The sequence below is a fragment of the Mirounga angustirostris genome, unplaced genomic scaffold (genome assembly GCF_029215605.1).
Source record: "Mirounga angustirostris isolate CCGP_5_RB_7025 unplaced genomic scaffold, mMirAng1.0.hap1 SCAF_14, whole genome shotgun sequence".
NCBI classification, from domain to species: domain Eukaryota; kingdom Metazoa; phylum Chordata; class Mammalia; order Carnivora; family Phocidae; genus Mirounga; species Mirounga angustirostris.
This window is the reverse complement of record NW_026991722.1, coordinates 85,473,519-85,491,926: the sequence shown is the minus strand read 5'-3', so window position 1 is coordinate 85,491,926 and position 18,408 is coordinate 85,473,519. Positions and strand designations below refer to the sequence as shown.

The window sequence follows — 18,408 nt, the reverse complement described above, 5'->3', positions numbered from 1 at the left end:
TGGGAAAGGTGACTTTTTTTTTTTTTTGGAGTGGGGTGAGGAAGGTGGCAGGTGGCCAGGTGCAGTAGAACCCACATGAAGTTTAGGGTCAGGTGAGGGTTCCAGCCTGTTTCCTCAAATGGATGGCTGGAAGGTTCAGAGAGATATCACATGTAGAGCACTACATACAAAATCAACACAGGATCCCATTCCTTATCCAAAACCCTTGAGCACAGATTACCTGGGGATTTAGAATTTGGGGGGGCGGTTATTATATACACAGATACACATGCATATGTGCACACATATATATTATGAAACACCCCATAATGTACCCGCAGCGTAAAGTACAGACATCCACACAGGTCAGGTTTTGCCACTAAGCAGGTCAGGAAAATGCTTTGTGGTCAGTGTTTTCTGCATCTGAGGTTTCCGGGGAAGGGGCTGGCGGGTCTCCTGGGCTGCTCACATCAGAGCCAGCTTTCAGGGGGTATGAGCCGTATGCTCCTACACGTAGGACTGACCGCCAGCAATTTAGTGCCTCCTCAGTGAGCCCCGGGGACCCCTCAGTGACATGGGCACTGTTACCCCATTTTACAGATGGGGAACCTGAAGTTCCCCTGAGATATGAAGTCATTTGGGACCCACACCAGGGCATATCTAATCATTTGACTTTTTAATATCCTTCTTTTTTTTTTTTCCAAATTAAATTTTAATCATACAGGTTGTATATGAATGTAAAAATTGGAGACATTTCGGATTAAGCTAACCCCTGATGTCCTGCCTTTCCACTTCATAAAAGGGTTTTGAGATGCAGTGAGAAGTGCGTGAGCCCAGAGCCTAGGTTATCTGGCTCCTCGACCAGGCTGCCCACCTGGGTTTTTTTCCCCTAAGAGGAAACAGATCAGCACTACCCTCTTTATTGGAACCCAGAACACTCGCACCCATTTTCCCTTCTCTCTCCTAGGATACAACACCTCGAGTCTCTGACCCTTGTCTCCCGGTCCAGGTTCCTCACTGCATCCCCACTTCATACCTGCTCAAGCTTGGTTCTCATACAGGCTTTGCCTCTTCTTGGATTTTAGCTCCTTTAACCACTGGGGAGAGGGCTCTTCTGACCTGAAACCACAAAGCCAGTGAGAATCAAGTGCGAGCCAGCTTGAGGGCTCCTTACAGGCAGGGCTGTGAGGTACCCGACCCCGCATCCTCAGTGCCCAGGTGATGCTGAGCCGGGCACTGGAAGGTGGTAAAGATGCCATGTTAATGTGATCGATGAGCAAGAAACAGGAATTAAACAAAGCGCCCAACAACAAGGAATCGTAAATAAATCACGGTACACCCATTCTATGAAATAATCTGCAGCTGTGAAGTCACGCTGACACATGAATTATCTCCGTCCATCCATCACCCCAGGCATACCTCCATCCTTCTAGCTCTACCCAGGTAAATGCCTATGATGGTTAATTGTATGTGTCAACTCGGCTAGGCCACAGTACCTAGATATTTGGTTGAACATTGTTCTAGATGGTTCTGTGAAGGCATTTTTAAAGACAAAATCAGTATTTAAATCAGTCAGCTTTCAGTAAAGCAGATTACCCTCCTTATTATGGGTGGGCCTCATCCAATCCCAGTTGAAGACCTTAATAGAAAAAGACTGACCTCCCCAGAAGAAGAGGGAATTCTGATAACAGACTGCTCTGGGGACTCAAACTACAATATTGGTTCTTCCCTGAGTCTCTAGCCTACCAGCCTGCCCTGCAGATTTTGCACTTGCTGGTACCCATGATTGGGGGAGCCAGTTCCTTAAAATCAATCTCAATCTCAATCTCTCTCTAACTCTCTCTCCCTCTTCCTCTCTCTCTGTCTCTCCCTCCCTTCCTCCCTCTGCTCTGTGTGTGTCTGTGTATACACACATCCTATTGTTTCTGTTTCTTTGGAGAATACTTGACTAACACGATGTCTGTGAGACACAGATAGATGCCTTATGTTTACCAAACAGTAACACATGACCGTTTGGGGGAGGTAAGGTTTGTTTTAACTTTTTTAAAGTGAAGAACACACATGCAGAAAACTACTCAAACCATAAGTGTGCAGGTCAGTGGATCTTCTCAAAGTGAATATATTCGAGCAGCCACCATCTCAATCATGACACTCCCGAGTATCTTAGTTTTCACTTTCTTCACGGACTTTGCTGTGTTGTAGTGAGAACATACCGTCTTAACAAAAGCCATAAAGTCGTGACTCTTTGCAACTCTTTTCAAGAAAAAGATCGTTTTTACGAAGCATGTGTAACGGCCTTGGGAAAATGGCCCACGTGAAACACATAACAGGGAAAGAAGCTACATGTACGTTGTGATCTCAAGTACATTTTAAATTAAAATGGAAGGAGAGATGGCCTGACCTCACACTGGTGGTCTTTGCGGGGTGGGATCATCGGTGATTTTGTTTTCTACTTTATATTCTTCTTATATTTTCCAAAATTTTTTTTTTTAAGATTTTATTTATTTATTTGATAGAGAGAGACACAGCGAGAGAGGGAACACAAGCAGGGGGAGTGGGAGAGGGAGAAGTAGGCCTCCTGCCCAGCAGGGAGCCCGATGCGGGGCTCGATCCCAGGACCCTGGGATCATGACCTGAGCCAAAGGCAGACGCTTGACAACTGAGCCACCCAGGTGCCCCTATATTTTCCAAAATTTCTATGGTGAGCATAGATTATTTTTTTAAATTTTATTTTATTATGTTATCACCATACAGTACATCATTAGTTTTTGATGTAGTGATCCATGATTCATTGTTTGCATATAATACCCAGTGCTCCATGCAATACGTGCCCTCCTTAATACCCATCACCGGGCTAACCCATTCCCCAGCCCCTCCCCTCTAAAACCTTCAGTTTGTTTCTCGGAGTCCATAGTCTCTCATGGTTCATCTCCCCCTCCGATTTCCGCCCCCTTCATTTTTCCCTTCCTTCTCCTAATGTCCTCCATGCTATTCCTTTTGTTCCACAAATAAGTGAAACCATATGATAATTGACTTTCTCTGTTTGACTTATTTCACAGCATAATCTCCAGTTAGAATGGCAAAAATTGACAAGGCAAGAAACAACAAATGTTGGAGAGGTTGTGGAGAAAGGGGAACCCTCTTACACTGTTGGTGGGAATGCAAGTTGGTACAGCCACTTTGGAAAACAGTGTGGAGGTGCCTCAAAAATTTTAAAATAGAGCTACCCTATGACCCAGCAATTGCACTACTGGGTATTTACCCTGAAGATAGAGATGTAGTGAAAAGAAGGGCCATATGCATCCCAATGTTCATAGCAGCAATGTCCGCAATAGCCAAACTGTGGAAAGAGTCGAGATGTTCTTCAACAGATGAATAGATAAAGAAGATGTGGTCCATATATACAATGGAATATTACTCAGCCATCAGAAAGGATGAATACCCACCATGTGCATCAACATGGATGGGACTGGAGCATATACTACTTTATAATCATACACAAGTACTCACAAGATCCAACCTATGTTGATCTCAGAGAAAGTTCCTGACCCCAACCCCTAGAGGGCTCAGGGAACTTGCTGACCCAGCTGGGGTGGCATGGGGGTGTGCAAGGAAGGAGAGGTCCCCTGGGCAGACAGGACTCTGGGGTGCCCCAAGCAAGCCTCACCCGATGGAAGAGGCACCAGACCAGGCCTCCAGAGAGGTTCCTCTGAGACCCTGGTCTGGGGGCTCCTCCAGCCCCGGAGAAACACTGGAGTGCTCGGCTGACTCCAGAGCCACCCTGCAATTCTGGTATCTCCAGAGCACAAGAGGCACCATCTCAACTATGGCCTTGTTTCTCTTAACCTCTTGTCCTTTTGCTTCCCACAGCCCGCTCTGTGCTCTGCTAATAGGCACTGCCTACAGACCCCCTGTGATGTCAGGCCTCCGGGCCTTTGCATGTGCTGTGACTTAAGCCTGGGGAACCCCTCACGTTTTTGTCTATCGTGACTCAGCTCAGGCAACTCCTTCTCCTGGAAGCCTTTTTCTGCACTTTCCTTCCTCAAGTCTGGGTTACGAGTCCTTCCTCTATCACTGGGATCAGATAAAGAGCCAGAGAGGAAGTAGTTTTTTGACTCTGTGGGTCCTGGGGTGCCTGCTACAACTAGCCAACCCCACAGCCCTGACGGGAGCAGCCCTATACGGAGAGGAATGGGTGTGGCTGGGTGCCAATAAAGCTTTATTTACACAAACAGACAGTGGGCGGAACTTGGCCCATGGGCTACAGCTTGCCAAACCCCGCTCTGTTGCAGCACTTACAACATTACAACTTAGTGTGAATAATCCCTCACTTTTATGTGTTAACTTGCGGTAAGAAAAGCCCGATGCAGGGCTCGATCTCAAGACCCTGAGATCATGACTTGGGCTGAAATCAAGAATCGCACGCTCAACTGACTGAGCGCCCCGGGAGCCCCAGAATCCCACTGTCCTTTCTCGAGCACGTCTGCAAGCCAATGCCAATGCAAAGGGCTCTGCACACACTTTCTCCTTTTGTCCTCATGACCACCCTGGAAGGTTAGAATGATGAGTCAACCCATTTTGCAGATAAGGAGACTGAGGCCCAGAGAGGCAGAGTGACACCCCCCACCCCGCCCCCAGGCCAAGCAGCTCGGCTAGACTAGGTCAGTAGTCCCACAACACAGCCCTGGATTTCCATGTGGGACGTGGAGGGGGGTGGGGGAAGAGTAAGGCCAGCCGGCCTGATTCCTGGTCCTCTTCCCCCCTACCCCAGCGCAGGCTGCCGAGAGTTCACGTGAACAAAGTTCTGCTGCTAGAGGGAAACACACAGCTGCAACTCGCCTTTGCATCCAGCTCTAAGACCCAGATAAGCAACCCCCAGAATTGCATCCTGAGTCCAGGGTGGAGGCCTCATCCCCAAGACCCCTCACCTGTCGTCCTTCTCCATGCTGGAGGGCAGCACGCGACTGCCCAGCTGGAAGGGGGACTTGGGGGTCTTGGGCTGGGGGGCCCAGCCTGGGGCCTCACTGGGACTGTCGGCCTCTGGCCTCTTGTGCAGCTGAGCCTGGGGAGAGAAGAGAGAGCCGAGTCTGTTACCACCTCTGGTCTGCGGAAGGCTCCCATCTGATGGCACCATCACTGTTTGGCAACAACAGGGCCCCCCAGCAACTGAGCGGACCCAGGCAGGAAACACAGGGGCGGGGGAGAGGCCACCTGACCTTGGAGGCTAAGAGAAATCGGAGGCCAGGCGAGCAGTCTACGCAGCTACCCTTGGCCACTAGGATCAAAGAACCAGCACCGAAACCCCACACAATCGTGTCCTCTCCTCTTTGATGGAAAAGCCACCACCTTGGGACGGGATGTTCTGTCTCCTGTCACTTCCCAAGAACCCCGGCATGGAGGTAATGGCCCCATCTTGCAGATGACACTCAGTTCTGCGAAGCTTCTTGGTCCTGTGTCCACATGGATAAGATGAGATTTTGACTATCATGCTCCCACAGGAAAAAGGCAGGGCCGATGTCCCCCATTTTGGGGGGGGCTGTGGTCGGGAATGGGATGACAGTATGATGTTCACAGAGCTCCCCTGGGGGCCCGGGGGTGTGCTGGTGGTAGGTGACAGGTGTCTCCGAGGCAACGCTGGGCGGCCCCCATCACCATCGTCCGCCTGACACCTCTCTGCGCCGAGCACCCGCCGTTTGGCGACCAGGCCTAATGTATGTGACACACGTCAGCCGGAAGTAGAGGCTGGCTCTCCCCATTTTACAGCGGAGTAGCCTCAAGGTCAAAGATCAAGCAGTGTGCCTAGAGGCACACAGTTTTCAAGACCTGGGATTCGCCCCGGGTCTGCCCAACCCCAACCCCAACCCCAGGGCTCCTTCCAGAATGAGCCCAGTAGCCTCCCCCGACTGTTGCTGACTGTCAGGTTCAAGGAGCTCACGCTAACTGTAGCAAACGAGTCGCAGGAGCCTCGTCTCGACAGTGTGCGGGGGACCCGAGCGGCGTCCAGGGACCCAAGCACCGGCCTCGGGAGTTCCGCGGGGCACCCGCCTGGAGCCCACGCCTTTGCAGCCTGCTGTGCCGGGCTGCCCTGTGACAGGGCATCTGTTCCGACGCTGGAAACGAAAGGCAGGAAACCCCTGGCCTAGGGCAGCGGCCGCCACACGGTCCCATCTGGCAGGTTTATAAGTCAGCCACAGGGACAGGCGTGCGTGCGCTGTTCACGGACTTTTTACTCTTGCAAAAAATGGCAGGTACTGTGGCCATGTGGGCTACTACTGGGGGAGGCTGGGTGAGGCATGCATGCCCACCCCCGGCACTATTTCTGCAACTTCTTGTGAGTTGAACTGTTTCAAAATTGGAGGGGAGGAGGGAGGGAGGGAAGGTAGGAAGGAAGGGAGGGAGGGAGGGAGGGAGGGAGGGAGGAAGGGAGGAAGGAAGGAAGGAAGGGAGGAAGGAGAGAGGGAGGGAAGGAAGGAAGGAAGGAAGAGGGAAGAGGGAAGAGGGAAGGGGGAAGGGGGAAGGGGGAAGGGAGGGAGGGAAGGACACATGGGGCCTGTTCTCCTCACTGCCGAGGTCGAGGGTAGCTCTGGGTGTGAAGCTTGTTACCTTTAGCACTGCCGGGTCCATGCCTGGAAACACAGGCATCCTCTGCGGATGGCTGGTGGGGGTCCTCTCAGCCCTGGAGGGCTTCTCCTCCTCCTCATCGGACTCTTCCCTCCTGGGAGATTTCTCTTCTGTCGCAAAGAAAAGAGCACTGACGTCACTGGCAGCCACCGGATCCTCTGCACAAAGTCCCTCATGCAGTCCTCGCACCAGCCCAGCCCGGAAGTCATCACTGGCCCATTTTACGGATGAGGACAAACTCAGGTTCCTCATGGCTGACAATGCGGTATGACGGATGTTCTCCTGGGAGAAGGCACAGACAGACCCCCCTCCTGGCTCCTGGCTCCTTCCCAGTCAGGGAAAGAGAAGGAAGTCTGGCAGAGAGGCAAGGAGACGGAAACGCCTTCAGCCAGCAATGCACGGGGCTGGTGGTCTCAGAAGAGGGCGTGGAGGGCTTCATGTGTCTCGTGGAAGGCCTAACCAGAAGCCACTTCCCTTCGCAAGAGTCCCCACTGCTGGGACTTCACTCCATTGCCATGTTCCAGCCTCATAGGAGAGACTTTGGCGACATGGACCGTTTGTCCCCACTCCTCCGGGGGTGAGGGGTGAGGAGTTTCAGCCTCCCGGAGGCCCTGGCCCGGGCTTGGGCGCAGTGAGGAGTGCGGGGAGGAGGTGGGGATGGACGAGGAGGAACCAGGCAAGGCCTGCTCCCCTGGAGCCCCTAGGCCATGCAGGGAACTGGGGTGTGTTCAGAAAGCATACCCCCAGGCCTCCCCCAGCCCCAGGCCGGTTCCTTGAGGCTGCTGGGAACCAGACTGCTGCTGCCATGTTCCAGCTAGGGGTACTGGTGTGATTCTGTCCCCATGCTGGTTTTTATTTGCTCCAGGCAGCTCGGTGGAATTTGGCTCAGAAAACCCAGAAAGTGTGCAGAGGTCTCAATCAAGGCATTTAAACACTTCCTTTAATAATAAACATGAGGGGGGGTGCCTGGGTGGCTCAGTCAGTTAAGCGGCTGCCTTTGGCTCAGATCATGATCCCAGGGTCCTGGGATGGAGCCCCGCATTGGGCTCCTGCTCAACGGGGCGTCTGCCTCTCCCTCTCCCTCTGTGCGTGCTCTCTCTCGCTCTATCGCGAGTAAATAAGTAAAATCTTTAAACTAATAATAATAATAATAATAATAATAAACATGAGGTAGGAGAGGGAATAATAAACATGAGGTAGGAGAGGACAAACCCCATGTGAACAAAGGCCCTGCAAGTGTTTGGGGGACACACCACAGCATATGTGCAGAGCAGGGAGGTCACCTGCTATGGTTTCCAAGAGGAGATTTTGCTTCTTAACACTCCTCCATGGCTCCCCATCCACAGACAAAGTCGAACTCCTTAGCAAGGAATCACGACTGTCCATGAGCAGGCCTCTGCCCACCTTTCCGGCACGACCCCTGCTATTCCCAGCGTGAGCGGCCCTGAACTGCTTAGAGAGACCTCTGCTGCACACAGAGATGGGCTTCCCGCACCCCTGCCCCTTTGAGCCCAGTGTTCTGTATGGAATACCCTTCCCTGGCTGATGCCTCTTGGCTCTTTGAGATTCAGTTCAGGTTTTGACATAGGACTCAGCCAAAAAAGTCCTTAGAGGAAAATGAGTAGCCTTAAAATAATTCATTGGAAACATAAAGACTGATGATAAATAGAACTGGTCTTTCAACTCGAGAGTCTGGGCAAAGACCCGCAAACAAACCTCAAGAAGGTATCAGTGACTTTAGTAAGGATAAAGGCAGAAACAGCAAAAACCTATTAAGTTGTATCTCTGTCCTTCACAACCCGTGGAGCCCCAGTGAATATATCATCCTGAAAAAAACCTTTTTCACCTAATTTCTAATAAGGTCTGTACAATAAGAGAGCACAGGTTCCTATGTAACTGTGTTCTAACATCCTACAGCCTACAAAGTCAGGAAGTTCTTCTTGGTGTCTAACCTAAATCCGTCCTGCTGTTCAGTGTGGCATCTGTGGAGAAGGGAGGACACGAAGTACCTGTTGAGTCCTTGAACATCCACACGTTGTCAGCCTCCTCCTCCAAAGGAGACCTGCTCTCCGACTCACTGACTCGGCTGCGCCGGAGGGAGTGGGAGATGGGAGCCCGGCGGCGGCTTCTCTTGCTGAGCTGCACCCGGGTCTTGAGGGCACTTGAGTCGAGGACTGAGGTTTGCTTTGGGAGGGGCAGGCAGGAAGAGGGAGAAAGCAAAGGGAACCATTAGTTGAGGGCGCCGCTCATGGGAGCTTCCCTGACGCACGAGATGCTGTGGGTGGTAACGTGGGCCAACATGTTCACATTTTTATGGCCACCGCAACACCGTAAGCCCCAATTACTCCGCGAAACACACCACGTAGGCTGGTTACAATGATCACATGAGCCTTGAAGGCCCTGGCACAGCCCCAGAGTGGACATGAATGAAAATGCCTTTTCCCTCCTGGTGACATAGGAGCATGGAAGCTGGAACCCCTGCTCGGTATACAGCAGGGGCCCAATCAGTGTTTGTTTGCTTGCTGAATGAATAACTGGATACATCATCTAACTAAATCCTCGTGGGAACCCTATTCACACGGGGCCCGGGAGCTGAGGCATCCTCGGTGCGGTCCCCCCTCCACCCACAACCTCCTTTGGGGGGCAGGTAGAGGGTGCAGAGCAACGCACTTGAGCCAAGCCTTTGCCTACAAGCATCACACTCTGAGCAGAGGCAGGTGGACAGTCCGTGACTGAGGGACGAAAGGTGTCGGGGGGGCACACCAGCCAGGGGCGCCCAGCCAGGAGGTGGGGCAGCCCCTGGCCCAGCGATCGCCTGGGGGAATGGAGGCGAAGAACTTAGAGCTCTGTGTTCAAATCCCACTCGGTTCAAATCCTAGCTGCATGAGCCGCGGACTTCACCTCCCTGAGGTGCCCCTCTTTGTAGAAAAGGGGATCACAGGAGTACCTGCCGCCCACGGTGGTCGAGAGAATTCAGTGAGTCCAGGCGGGGCAAGTCCTGGTTTGAGACAGTGTCTGACCAAGGCTGACACAGGCAGCAGCTGTTACCGGCCATCTCCCGTGCTCGCCTGAAATGTGGGGTCCTCCCTCTCGGGTCTGCTTTGGAGAAGCTCCATCAGCCAAGGCCTTTTCAAGGAGCGATGACGGGCTAATTTCGGTGAATCATTTCCCACTGGTTGGTAAGTGGCAGACGACACACTGGGGGCGGGAGGAGGGAGCTGATGTTTGTGCAGCTTCTTCTCAAGGTGGTCACAATGGCGGCCAGTGGGGGGAGCTGATGGGGCTGGGGGGGGGGAGGGATGGAAGTCCCAAACTGGGGGATCGCTTCTCAGATCCAGTTTTTCAGACTCAGAGAAAGGGGGGAGGGAACTGCCCCAGGAAGGAGCTGGCTTGCAGGGCAGCTGGGTGTGTTTCCCCGGGGCTACCCCTTGGCCACGGGCTGGGGCAGGGCCCGGATGCCTTGGTGCCTCAACTTCCCTTTCAGCCTCCAAACGGCCCCCACAGGAGCCGCCAGTTGTGGTGGGCAGTGCCCGTAGACTTCAGTACGTGATAAATAAGCAGCCAGACCTGGGATCGGGGACACTCGCATTTGAGTCACCCAATGGCCACGTTGGTTCTCCCATCTGCAGGATGGGGCAGGAATTTTTTCCTCTTGGGGCTACTGGCCTATGAGCAGTCTCACCACTCGGGGACTAGTGGCTGTTGACACCACTGTTGGTATTTATAATGGACCCTGAGAAAGAACGGCTTAGTGTTCTAGAAGGTAAGTCCAGCGGATTGTGCCATGGCCCGGGGACATCCTATAAGCACGTAAGCTACAGCCACGCCTGGCACACAGCTTGACCTTGGTACATGTTTGTTGAATGAATACCTGAACACATCACCTAACTGAATCCTTCCAACCCACACCATGTGCATGTTTATATAATGGGGTGGCCCAAGGGAGACCAAACTTGTGTCTTTCCCCATCTCTGCCCTTAATTCAGAGGTGCCAGCAAGAGACTCTGACTGTAGTTAGAAGGGGGAATTCCCTTTGAGGATCCAGAGGAAGCCCCTTCTCCCAAAGCACTGGGGGTTCCTTCTCCGGGGGGGAATCTGGGTAGCCATCCCTAAGGGTGTGGGCATGAGGCTTTACTGCCAGGAGACTGGGTTGCTTTTAGGTTTTGCACCATTTAGATGATGCATCCACAGGAGGGTGGGCTGGGGGGTGGGTAGCCCTACTGTCAGGGGAGGAGAATAATGGGACTTTGAGGATTGAAAAGGAAACTGTGCCTGCCCCCTGCAGGTGGGGCTCCTGTGGGAGTAAAGAGGACAGGTACTGGTCTGGAAGGGGCTACAGCGGGATGCCGTTGGGCCTGGGCGGCTGGCATCCGGGAGGCTGGTTCTGCTTGGGACCTAGAAGAGCTGAGTTCTAGGGGCTGCCCCCGGGGACCCACATGAGGGCTATCTATGCCTGAAGGGTCCCCCTTCCCGGAGCTGCCACTACCCATTTACAGAGAGACTTGGATCTGCAGGCATCAGAGACACGTCCCACCGAGCAAGGCCTTGGTGAGAACACCCAGCAGAATGGGTCTGAGCAAAACTCCAGACTCTGCACACCTGGAATTGCAAACCTCAGGCAGCTCACCCCCCAACTGTCTCCAAGCCCCCGGAGATGAGGCGCCAGACTTCCTGCTTACCAAACACGTGGGGGCTAGGATCAGGTTTAATTTGAACCCATGTGATTATATTGGAGGTCGTGGAGCCCACTGTGCCGGTTATCAGTGGGTGAGGAAGCCAAGGCTCAGAGAGGTGAAGACGTGTGCCCCAAGACACACAGCTGGTGTGTGGCAGGTGCAAGCTACACACAGACATCAGTCCCATCGCAAAGACTGTTCCCTCTACACCCACCACAGGGGTCCCTGGCACACAGATTCTGCCCCTGAGAGGGGCCACCCACTGGGAGATGCCAGAGCATCCCTTTAAGAAGAAAGGACTCTTTCCAACACACGCTCCCAGTTACAGACTTACATCAATGAAGGAGAAGTCGTCCACCCTCTTCACGGGGCAGGGGTCTGGCGGAGGCAGCCCCTCCATCCCATCCGTGGATTCCAAATCGGTACTGGATTGGTCCACGCTGGTGCTCCGCTGGTCTCTGGAGCAGCTGTGCTGGTCCCCGGCCGAGGTGGCCTCCGTTTGGGAGGACAGGGAGGACAAGCGGCTGCTGGGGAGCTGCTTCCGGGCCGACACGGCACTGCTGTCCGGGGACGGGGACTCGGGGGCCAGACTATGAGAAAGGAAGGAAGGGAGACCTCATTTGTGCAGGTGGTTGGACAGAACTGAATTTCCAGCAGAGGAGGTGCAGAAAGCAGGTTCAGGCTGTGCTTTCTAAGACACAGGACATCCCCGTAGGCTATGTCCTTTCTGGGCAGGCCTGGCGCTGTTCGTGGTGCCTCCAGAACACCTGGACAGGGATGGAATGGGAGGGGCTGGTCCGGTCCCATTCCAGACCCTCCAACCCTGCCCTGGGCAGGAGGGCGGGAGACACTGGGCACACGTGGCGACTGGGCCCTCGCCATGTGGCGAGTGTGAGCCCAGAGTATAGAGTGCACACTGGATTCCCACCACTTTGGAAAAAAAAAAAGAGAGAAAGAGAATATAAAATACTGATGCATGTTGAACTGATAATATTTCGGATCTGGATTCGCTAAAATATTGTTATTTAAATTGTTAAGATGTTTCTTTTTTACTCTTTTGAGGTGGCTCCTGGGACATCTTAAATGACCCACACCTTGTGTTTGTGGCTCGAGTTGTATTTCTGTTGGACAGCGCTGACGTCGATCAAAAAATCACCAGTCCCTTCTGGTAGAGCAGGAAGCAGGGGAATTTTCTGCATGGTTCCATTCATTCATGCATGCATTCAGTCAAGAGTTACTGAGCACTTACTACGTGCCAGGCCCTGCTACCCACTGAATCACTGAATCCTCTCCCCAATCCTGCGAGGCCGCCACAATGCTATCAGGTAGGATTAGCCCCGGGAAGTTAAATATTAACCTCGCTAAAGACGAGGAAACCAAGGCACAGAGATGTGAAGTGGCTTTGCCCAAAGGGGCAGAACTCACTCCGGAATCCATGCCCTTGACCCTCTCCGACTTCTGGGATTTCTTCCCATGGTAATGTATTTAAGTACGGCTCGGATAACTGGAACCACATAAGACAGAAATGTAAAAATAAGTTAAGTCATTATGCTAAAAAGCACTCCCCATTAAAAAGACACCAAAGTCAAGAGCATGGGAGAGCCAACCCTGAGGAAGGGCAGCCGGGCACGGGACACCACCTCCTGAGAGGAGGGTCTGCCCTGGAAGCAGGGCCGCACCCCTGCCCAGAACCTATCCTGGTGCTTCACGGCGGGAGCACATCCAAACTCTGTCCGCCCTGGGATGATTTTATTACTCGGAACAGGCAGGATGTGGGGGTGCGGGGTGGGACTGAAGCAAACCCCCCACCTTCGCCAGACAAGAGGGAAATACCACCGAGAAGGCAGCAGATGGCGCTGCTGACCAGGGCTGGGGACGCGCGACTGCGGGATGGGACGGGCCAGGGAGGGGGCGCTGCAGTACCTCCGGGGAACAAAAGGGGGCGCCCACCCACAGGAGCGGCCCCAGGTCCCAGAGGCCAGCTGCGGGGAACGGAGGCTCAGGAGCGGGGCAAAACCGAGACGCAGGCTTCCGGACTCAGAGTCCAGAGGGCTCTTGCAGGAAATCTAAGTGAAGTCTAGTGATATTTAAGGACGCTCATTAACGGCACCCATGTCACGGGTTCGGCGAGAAAAGGCTTTCACAGGTACTACACGGGTATCACCTTTGCTTCCTTTTGTCTTCTTCATACCCATTTTCAATTCCATCCACCTCCATCCGACTTTCACATCGTCGGCTGTGGGACATAACCCAGTAGAGGCTTGTGACGACCACTCCCGGCTGGAAGCGCAGGGGAAGCAGGTGGGGGACCTGGGGTTGAGTCTGCCCGATCCCTGGGCATACCAACCACAGGCGAGGAAACCGAGTCACACAGAGACACGGCCAGCACAGGGCCATGCCGGAGGCAACCCAGGTCTCTCTGACTTCAAAAGACCACGCAACCCTGACCGTGGTGGCGTGACCACGCGATCCCAGGGCCCTGGGCTAGGGAAGACGTGAGCTGAGAACACGGCACTGTCCACCCCATGTGTCCACGAAGCCACTCCTGTGCTCGATCCCGCCCCAGGGGGAGAAGAAAAATTGTACTTTTAAAATAATGAACGGGGCTATGAGCAGGTGCTCCTACTACGTGCCAGGAAATATGCTAATTGCCCACAGGTTCCCCTGACAACAGCCCCGTGTGATGGGGTGCCTCAGCCTTCACCTCTGCAAGATGGGGCAACAGGATTAGACGTTAACACATTTACGTGCTTACAACAGTGCTTGGCACGTACGCTCAATAAAGCCCGGCTGTTTTTACAAGCATCATTCCCTTCCTACAGGGGAGGAATGTCAACTCTGGAAGGCATATAACTCAGTTACCCAGAGTCCCATCGGCAGCTGGGGTGGAGCCGGGATTCGGGGCTGCCTGCCTCCTGTATCAGGCAGACATCTGAGGGCCCTACAGGCCATCAACTGGGGCGATGTTAAATGCAAGACAGCTTATGAAGCAACATGTGGGGCATGCTCCTCTGTTTGTAAACACACACGGACTTACTGAAAAAAAAAAGTCTAGACAGACGTCTAGCAAGAAGCATCAGTGCCTTCATTAATGACCCGTGTGCTGGGGTTACAGGTGTTTTCATTTTCTTTGTACTTTTGGCCAAATACACATAACGTCAAGGTGACTGTCAGTGACATTGAGCATGCTGACCGTGTGGTGTAGGCACGACCACAATACAGTTCTAGGACATCTTCCCAAAAGGAAGCCTGGCACTTAACCCACCCCCAGCCCCTGGCACCTAATCTACTCTCTGTCTCTATGGATTTACCTATTCTGGACATTTCGTATATCCTTTTAAAATAATTTTTTTGTACTTTCTAAATTTTTTTTCGGACAAGAATGGATTACGCTGCTACCTACAGACAACACAGGTTCGAGGAATATAGAAATGAGGGGGCACGTGGGCCACGCTGCCTTCCATCCAGACGCGCCACCCTGCAGCCAGGAGCCCCGCAGGCCCTACCTCTCCCCGCTCTGGCGCTGGTCTGTCCATGTCCCATACTGGCTGTCGGCTTCCTGCACAAGGGTGTCGGTGTCCTTGGCCTCGGGGGGCCGCCTGGAGAAACACTGCTTCAGCTGGTCCTGCAGAGACAAGCCAGAGGGGAGAGATTCCCGTCAATGCTCAGAACCTGGTCCCCCGGCTGACACAGATCACATGGCATTGCCCCCGGCTCAAACCCGCCCCAGCTCTCTACTGTGCTTAGAGGCCGGTGCAGACGTCTGGGGTGGGCATTAGGGTGACCAACTGTCCCAATGTGCCCAAGACACCACAGGAGGCAGGACGGTCGGTGTTAAAGGCAAGCAAGCTGGGATGAAGGCGTCACCCATGCAGGGTCCTGCTGGGCACCATGCTGCCCAACCTCAGTGCCCCTCTGTCCGCCTAGCACCACATGCAGGACCATCTTCTCTCCATCTTGGGTCTCCCAGGACTTGTCCACCTGGTTAGGGCACTCCCTCAGCTGTCCCCCGCCCCTGGGTTCCCACCACCACCACGCTTCCAACACAGCATCCGCGGAGCATTTAACTGTGCCCAGCTTTGACCAAGCTGTTTGCACACTACCTCACTGAACTGAAGTTCCATGGCCATCCTTATTACAATCCCATTTTCCAGATGAGAACACTGAGACTCAGATTGGTGAAGAGACATGTCCCAAACCAAACAGCCAGTGCATGGCGAAGCAGACCTCAAACCCGGACAGGAGGCTTGGGTCCACGTCCAAACCAGTAACCACTGCACCCCAGGCAACCTGGGGTCCCTCGGCTATCACTGCCTGCTCAGTTGCTGCCTGTGCCCTTGCCCAGGGCACTTGGAAGGAGTGCTGGCACAGCGTGGGCAGCCACGGAGCTCCATTAAATGTCTGAACTGCTGGCTTCCCTACCTTGTTCACTTTCAGCGAATTAAAAGCCCATTCCCTGCTCAACAACCTTCAATGGCTCCCTATTGTCCTCCGGCGGAAATCCAATAGCCCTGTAGTTGAGCCCCAAATTTCCTCTCCAGTCCCATCTCCCACCCCACCCCAAACAAACCCTTCCTCCCACCCTCCCTGACCTCCTCACACATCCCAGCCTCTGCGGGTTTGCTTGCGCCCCTCCCTCTTCTTTACCCATCCTGTCGGTCAAAACCATTACAACCCAGTGATCTCTCCCCCTGCTGAGCTCTTCCTGCCTACCCTGGACTCACTGTTGTACCAGGTAAAGTTCGACATCGAAGTTATTTACTCCATAGAAATTTACTGAGCGCTTACTATGTGCCAGGCACCAGGGAACTGGGCTTGGTGGCAGGCAGGGGGGGCGGGTCACGGCACAGACGAAGCCCCTCAGAGTCTGTAACTTAGCACGAGGTCGGGATGTTCTATCATCTTTGCTCACACTCCATGCCTTTTTGCAGCTTCTACAAAACCGTTTTTGGCGGAACAAGCCTGTGTGGTCCAGGGGAACGAACCATTTGGGGATACTTGTGTACCCCGGGATGCTCAAGGGGGTGCTGTGGGAGGGGTGTGTGCAAGGACAGGAATTCAGAATTAAGCCCTCAGCCACCTCTGATAAACAGCCACACTCGAGGACCCCAATAACAGCTTAATGTCCAAACAACCCAACACCACTCACTGCCCACAGAACACTTTCTCTAGTCACCAAAAGAATATGTGTTTGTTGTAAAACATTTAGAAATTCTAGAAACGCACAAAGAGAAACGCTTTAAAAATACCCGTCACCCATGGGCAATACTCTGGCACAGTCCTGCCCGGAATTTCCCCTGTGTCACTTCATCCAGATCCTCACCTTTAAACGGCTGAAGAAGATCCTACTGGATGGACTCAGCGCCATTCATGGGACCAATCCCCAAGCGCTGGGCATTTAGGTTGCTAAATATTTTTCCCTATTCTAAACAATGTGACGAACATCCTTGAGGCTCAAGTGACACATCTCTGTGATTATTCCCCACAAGAGAGATTCCTAAGTACAGAATCACCAGGTCAAGGGGTGGCCTATTTTTAAGGCTTTGGCTCCTGATGAGCGAGGGGGCCTTGGGACAGGCTGCCCAATCGCCAAGCCCATGGGCAGTGTGTGTGTGTGGGGGGGGGTATGCACGCTTTAGGGATGAAGTCAGTCTCCACTCGGGGAAACTCGGGAGGTTTTTGCCTTGAAAGATCACCTGACAGTCTCAGACGCCCGCACCCTGAACAGAATTCTCCCTGGCACCCAGGAAGGGAAGTGGTCATCTGCGCATGCTCCCAGTTAAAATACTGTTTTTCAAAGATGTCACAGAATCGGGCATTCCCTAACTTAATCCCCTACATGGGTCAGATTCAGAAGCCAGAGGGTGGGGACTCAGGGATTCCTTCTGGTGGGCTTGGCATTGCTGCCCTGAGCTCCTGCAGGGGGCTTGGGTGTGTCCCGCCCCCCGCCAACCCCATGCTAAGATCACAGGAGGCACGGGGTTGACAGCTCTGGGTCACAGCTCAGGGGAAGGGGAGTCCTTGTTGTCTCTGCTCTGCTCCTGCTGTGTGGCCTGGCATTCAAGCGTCACTCTATTAGAAAAGCAAGGGTTGTTGTGTGTCTTCAAAGAGGTCTCTGGAAATCATTCGGCTTAGGAGCCAGGAGCCAGGTATCAGAACCATTTTCTTTTCTTTTTTTTTTTAAAGATGTAAAAAAGATTTTATTTATTCATTTTGAGAGAGACAGACAGACAGACAGACAGAGCACAAGTAGAGGGAGAAGGAGAAGCAGACTCTCCGCTGAGCAGGGAGCCCGATGCGGGGCTCGATCCCAGGACCCTGAGATCATGACCTGAGCCGAAGGCAGACGCTTAACCATCTGAGCCACCCAGGCACCCCAATCAGAACCATTTTCATAGTCCTCTCCCCACCGGGGGACGGGGGAATCTTTCAGTACTCAGGGATGGAGGAAGGGAGGTCCAGGTGGGGCCTCTGGAAATCGGAATGGCAAGGTGGGTAGGATGCTGAGGGTGGACGACTCAGGGCGGGAGGCAGGCAAGTTGCTTTCTGGCCTCCTTCGGATGGCCTGGAGGCAAGGGAGGTGGGAGCCGGACATTAATGGTGTTCAGCAACCACAGGTGGGTTTCCATCCATCCCTGTCTGTGGGCCCTCCTGCAGAGGTTTAGGATTCGCGCACAGGGCTGTGGGACCCCCACGGGCAGGGATGCATGCCTTCTGCCTCCACCGCCTAATGCCACACTTCAGATTCCCAAGGGTAGCACCCCTGACTCCTCTCTCCCTCACTCCCCCAGTCCTTCAAAGTCTCCTTCCCGAACTTTCTGTCCAGCCTCGGCCAGCTCCAGGGTCTCCCTGCCTCCCTCACTTTCGGTTCCTCCCATGACACTTCCCAAAACCAAAATCTGGGCCTGCAGGGTCCCTGCCAAAGCCCTTTAATAGCCCATATCCCTCAGGGTGAAGTCCAAGCACCTTAAAAATGGCTTGTGGGACCTTCATCAATGGGGCTCTTCCCCCCGCTCCGCCCCATCCCCTGCCCCTTCCAGGCCCTTCCACTAGCTGTGCCACCCTCATGTGCCCCAGGCCACTCACTCTCTCTCACCTCCAGACCTGCTGGAGCAGCCGCTACCTCCCGGCT

At 53.6% G+C, this 18,408-nt stretch overlaps 1 protein-coding gene across 9 annotated transcripts in view; it reads right to left on the bottom strand.

The window, feature by feature from the left end:
- Positions 1–18,408, bottom strand: part of KIAA1671 (KIAA1671 ortholog) — a 189,851-nt gene that overhangs the window by 5,459 nt on the left and 165,984 nt on the right. For all 9 annotated transcript variants that reach the window (XM_054510473.2, XM_064578559.1, XM_045887435.3 and 6 more), the window contains 6 exons: positions 14,783–14,901; positions 11,611–11,866; positions 8,610–8,784; positions 6,583–6,710; positions 4,908–5,041; positions 1,016–1,098 (listed from right to left, as the gene is read on the bottom strand). In XM_054510473.2, coding sequence (XP_054366448.2) covers positions 1,020–1,098; positions 4,908–5,041; positions 6,583–6,710; positions 8,610–8,784; positions 11,611–11,866; positions 14,783–14,901 — 891 coding nt within the window. In that variant the 3' untranslated portion in view covers positions 1,016–1,019. The remainder of the gene's footprint in view (positions 1–1,015; positions 1,099–4,907; positions 5,042–6,582; positions 6,711–8,609; positions 8,785–11,610; positions 11,867–14,782; positions 14,902–18,408) is intronic.